This window comes from Protomyctophum parallelum, assembly GCF_964188405.1.
Source record: "Protomyctophum parallelum genome assembly, chromosome: 15".
Lineage (NCBI taxonomy): Eukaryota > Metazoa > Chordata > Actinopteri > Myctophiformes > Myctophidae > Protomyctophum > Protomyctophum parallelum.
In genome coordinates, this window is record NC_139710.1 from 48044374 (window position 1) to 48049373 (window position 5000).

Consider the following 5000-nt stretch of genomic DNA (forward strand, 5'->3'; position numbering starts at 1 on the left):
CCGGTTGGAAGGAACACGTTATTCCAACCAGTTCCTTTACCCTCCATCAGGTGCCCTGGCTGGCCAGGGTGAGGCAGTATAGAGACCAGGATTAGTGCATGTTTTCTGTGGGTATACCTTCCCTAGGGGACGCGGGGAGAACATGCAAACTTCACACAGAAACTCCACATACAGTTTTGAGGGTTCTCCTCCGCCATTGTTGCTCAAACCTTTTTATGATGTAACAGGCCTTCCTCATTTCTTCTAAAAAATGAATTGGAACCGCTTTCATTACTTCACTTTATTATATTCGTCGCCCAAGTGCCATAGTGTGTTGCCCTTTCGGGCAACCACACTAACTAGTTCTTCAAGAACGTTTTCGGATTAAGTGTGTTAGCATGTCAAAAGGTCACAACTGTTACTGTGTTAAAAACAGTTTCAGTCTGATACCCGTTCTCACCAGCCAGAGACTTCATTACCCACAGTGCTTTGTGTTAATTATTTTTATTCTACAGAAGAAGGAGTCCCAACTAGACATGTGGTTGGACCGACTGCGTCAGGAGAGCACAGAGGAGGGCCTGAGGAACACCCTGGATAAATCTCTAAACAGCCTGGATCAGATTAAACAAAGGTACGCCAAGAAGAGTAATGTAAGAAACATACCGAGGATGTCAACGCCATTACACTCGTGTCACTGTGTGTGTGTGTGTGTGTGTGTGTGTGTGTGTGTGTGTGTGTGTGTGTGTGTGTGTGTAGCTACAGCCGGTGGTTCAGTGAACTCGGTGAGGTGGTCGACCGTTACCCTGTTACCGTTCTGGAGCAACTTCACACCTACAGCACTGCCTTCAGCCAATACTACAACCTCAACAACACACACACACTGGTAGCTATAGCAGCCGCACGCACGCACACATGCACACACACACACACACACACACACACACACACACACACACACACACACACACACACACACACACACACACACACACACACACACACATGTCATCATCATCGAGATCGTGGATTTCATGATATCACGCCAGACTTTCCGGTCTTTTTTTGGGGGGGGGAGGCCCCTGGAGACTATATAAGGCCGCCACTGAGTCTACAAGCTCACAGCGGTTTGTGCGCTCTGAGCACAAACCTATTTTCAGTAGCTGTAGCTGCTTCATCTCTCACTCAGCTAAGGAGAAACGTTGAAGACACCCTGACCTACTTTTTATTAGCACATGCAATCCATTAGTGCAGGGTTCAGGCCAATTATAAAAAAACATACTCAACTGCTCCACCTGTTGGTTGATTTCAGTACTACATTTTCCAATATTCGCAAAAGCAAAAGGGTTTAAAGAGGATTTCAGACAGAATGAATGGCTACCTACTGTATAGAACATTAACACCACCTGTCTATCTGAACGCCTGTCTCACTCAACACCCTGACCTATACAACATTAACAGCACCTGTCTATCTGAACGCTTGTCTCACTCAACACCTTATACATTATCTAATTTACACCTCTCGTCTCGCTCTTCAACCTCCTCAGAGTTTAGATGAGCTGCACGCCCTGTATCCTTCCATCAACACCGGTTAGTCTGTCTGTCTGTCTGTCTGTCTGTCTGTCTGTCTGTCTGTCTGTCTGTCTGTCTGTCTGTCTGTCTGTCTGTCTGTCTGTCTGTCTGTCTGTCTGTCTGTCTGTCTGTCTGTCTGTCTGTCTGTCTGTCTGTCTGTCTGTCTGTCTGTCTGTCTGCCTGCCTGCCTGCCTGCCTGCCTGTCTGCCTGCCTGCCTGTCTGTCTGTCTGTCTGTCTGTCTGTCTGTCTGTCTGTCTGTCTGTCTGTCTGTCTGTCTGTCTGTCTGTCTGTCTGTCTGTCTGTCTGTCTGTCTGTCTGTCTGTCTGTCATTCAGTCTTTTCTGTATCCTCAGACATGATTGGTCAGTCTGGGATCATTAAGACACAACCGACAGAGGAACATCCAATCGCCTCGCCAAACCCTTCCAAGCTCTCCCCTGATTGGCGCCTTCCTGAGGTAAACAAACAGATCAAACGGCAGATTGACAGAACGACCTCAATGCATCACTTACTGTACTGTACTGAACTGTGTGTGTGTGTGTGTGTGTGTGTGTGTGCGTGCGGCTGTGTGTGCGGCTGTGTGTGCGGCTGTGTGTGCGGCTGTGCGTGCGGCTGTGTGTGCGGCTGTGCGTGCGGCTGTGCGTGCGGCTGTGTGTGCGGCTGTGTGTGCGGCTGTGTGTGCGGCTGTGCGTGCGGCTGTGCGTGCGGCTGTGCGTGCGGCTGTGCGTGCGGCTGTGCGTGCGGCTGTGAGTGCGGCTGTGTGTGCGGCTGTGTGTGCGGCTGTGTGTGCGGCTGTGTGTGCGGCTGTGCGTGCGGCTGTGCGTGCGGCTGTGCGTGCGGCTGTGCGTGCGGCTGTGCGTGCGGCTGTGAGTGCGGCTGTGTGTGCGGCTGTGTGCGCGGCTGTGTGTGCGGCTGTGTGTGCGGCTGTGTGTGCGGCTGTGTGTGCGGCTGTGTGTGCGGCTGTGTGTGCGGCTGTGTATGCGCATAGGCTCCGTGCCGTCTAGCTGAACTCCAGGACACCGTGAACACGGTCACCTTCACCTCAAGCGGGGGTGGGGCTTACAGTGGCCCCGCCTTCAAATGCCCCGCCCACAAATCCACAGCGGCTCTGGAGCCGGAAGTGGAGTTTGCACCGTTTCCTGTCGAACAGCTGTCCCGCTCACTGACGCGGTAACCACGTTAACAACATAGAAACAACCAAAAGTAACGATAAAGTAACAATGTAAAAACAGATGAATCTAGCAACAACGCGGTTAGACAGATAGTCTGTACTATCCATGCACTGACAATGTTGCACCATGTGTGGTTGTGCGCGTGCGTGTGCGTGTGCGTGTGCGTGCAGGTTCCGTGCCCTGTGTGTAGACCATGTTGAACAGAGGTTTCACCAGGTGCTGAGTTCAGCGGTCGTCACGGTAGCGGGCAGGAGGGAAGCGCTGCGTTCAGAACACGACTCTCTGCTCAAACTGCACGCACAGAGGAAGGAACACATACTGACGGACGTACACAACACACGCGCTGGTAACACACTGCTCTGTGTGTTTGTGTGTGTGTGTGTGTGTGTGTGTGTGTGTGTGTGTGTGTGTGTGCGTGCGTGTGCACGTGCACGTGCACGTGCACGTGCACGTGCGTGCGTGTGTGCATTTATGTGTGTCTCTGAGCTGCCATTGCAATAAAATTAGTGTAATGCGGAGATGAATGGTGTATTTAAACAATTCAACAATTTACAATGTAGGCATTTAGCAGATGCTCTTAAACCAGAGCAGGGGGGCAGTCAGACAGATATTTTGTGAAGCCACTAAGGAAATCGGGATTTCCTGAAAGTTCTGAAATATAATGGCCTGTTGTGGCGCTGTCATTGGGCCCAATAGAAGTCCATGTATTTGGGCCCAACTTCGCCTAGACTGTATTACCTTAATAAACATGGTCATGAATACTTTCTGCCTCCAGTCACTAGTTTAAAGTCTCATTTCTAATGTCATAATATTCTTTTTGGAAAATGATGGTCCCATTTATTAAAAAAATGACCATAAAGTCGCGTATGTTCTGAGGGGCGTGGCTACCGTTACAGTCTATGATCGGGATTCCCCACCCACTCGAGTCAAAATAAAAACCAACTAAGAAGAAGGGGGGGAAGTCCCGCCTCGTTGTCTGGGCCAGCCAATGGGCCAGCTGGGCCCAAACGGATCTAGAAAGATGGCGATTTACAGTTCAAGGACTGACAGGCTTCATTTTACCTTCATGTTAGACCCGGGGGAACGCTTTGAGCATATTTTTTTACAGTCTATGAACCAGAGCGACTTACAGTTAGCAAGAACAACACATGGTAATACATCAAATGCATAGAAATAGTCATCAAGGATTAGGGATGCACCGATCCGGCTTTTTGGCATTCGATACCGATTTCGATACATGGGGGTCCAGTATCTGCCGATACAGAGTACCGACCCCCACAAAGAAACGTAATAACCTATTAAGCTGTATGCCTCACTGTGTGGAGTCTGGAATCATTCTTTTGTGTAAGGCAACATCAAGGCTTGACTTAAACATTACTTTCCCAACTTTGTAAAACAAAATGTAACAAACACAGATATAAATGCACTGAATTATTTATTAAATAACTGTGCAACAATTAGACCAGGTTAATGTGTGCGCAGGCTAGCCTGGCTGCATTCCACATGTTATACTGTCAATACTACACTGCTGTGTCACAGAGGAGGTAGAGTTGTTTTCATACTGTAATTACACATAATTATCGGATCGGATAATGGATCGGCCACCGATCCGATACCCGATCTAGAATTTTAGCCTGGATCGGCGCCGATCTCCGATACGAGTATCGGATCGGTGCATCCCTATCAAGGATCATACGCAAGCTAAGAACCGTACTAACAGTAGAATATACTATGAATATACAGTATACACTATAGAGTTCTATGTCATAATATGATATCTAAATTGCATACGTTTAGCCTGTGCATGCGCCTGTAAGGTCGTCAAGGCTACGGCAATTGCTGTAGGCTAAGAAGAAGAGGTGAGTTTTCAGACTACAGCAGGAGATTGGGAGTTGGGAGTTCATTCCATAGTTCTGGAGCCAGAAGGGAGAAGAGTCTGGGACGTGTGGCGCGTTGTCCAGGGTGTTTTAGAGAAGGGAGAAGAGTCTGGGACGTGTGGCGCGTTGTCCAGGGTGTTTTAGAGAAGGGAGAAGAGTCTGGGACGTGTGGCGCGTTGTCCAGGGTGTTTTAGAGAAGGGAGAAGAGTCTGGGACGTGTGGCGCGTTGTCCCGGCTGTTTTAACCAAGGTTCTGCCAACTTCCCTGTGTCAGAGTCCCTTATTAAAATTCACATTTAAAGGACATTCATATTTTGACATCTAGTTCTCTACTCGTGTGTGTGTGTGTGTGTGTGTGTGTGTGTGTGTGTGTGCGTGTGCGTGTGCGTGTGCGTGTGCGTGTG

The 5000-nt window shown here is 49.1% G+C and overlaps 1 protein-coding gene across 1 annotated transcript in view; it reads left to right on the forward strand.

Moving 5' to 3' along the window:
- The window catches only part of ccdc180 (coiled-coil domain containing 180), a gene marked incomplete at its 5' end in the record, with an annotated part of 37960 nt that overhangs the window by 20370 nt on the left and 12590 nt on the right, over positions 1-5000 (forward strand). Inside the window, 4 exons of the mRNA XM_083783537.1 lie at positions 495-629; positions 1524-1566; positions 2553-2718; positions 2891-3047. Of these exons, the coding sequence (XP_083639663.1) occupies positions 495-629; positions 1524-1566; positions 2553-2718; positions 2891-3047 (501 nt within the window). The remainder of the gene's footprint in view (positions 1-494; positions 630-1523; positions 1567-2552; positions 2719-2890; positions 3048-5000) is intronic.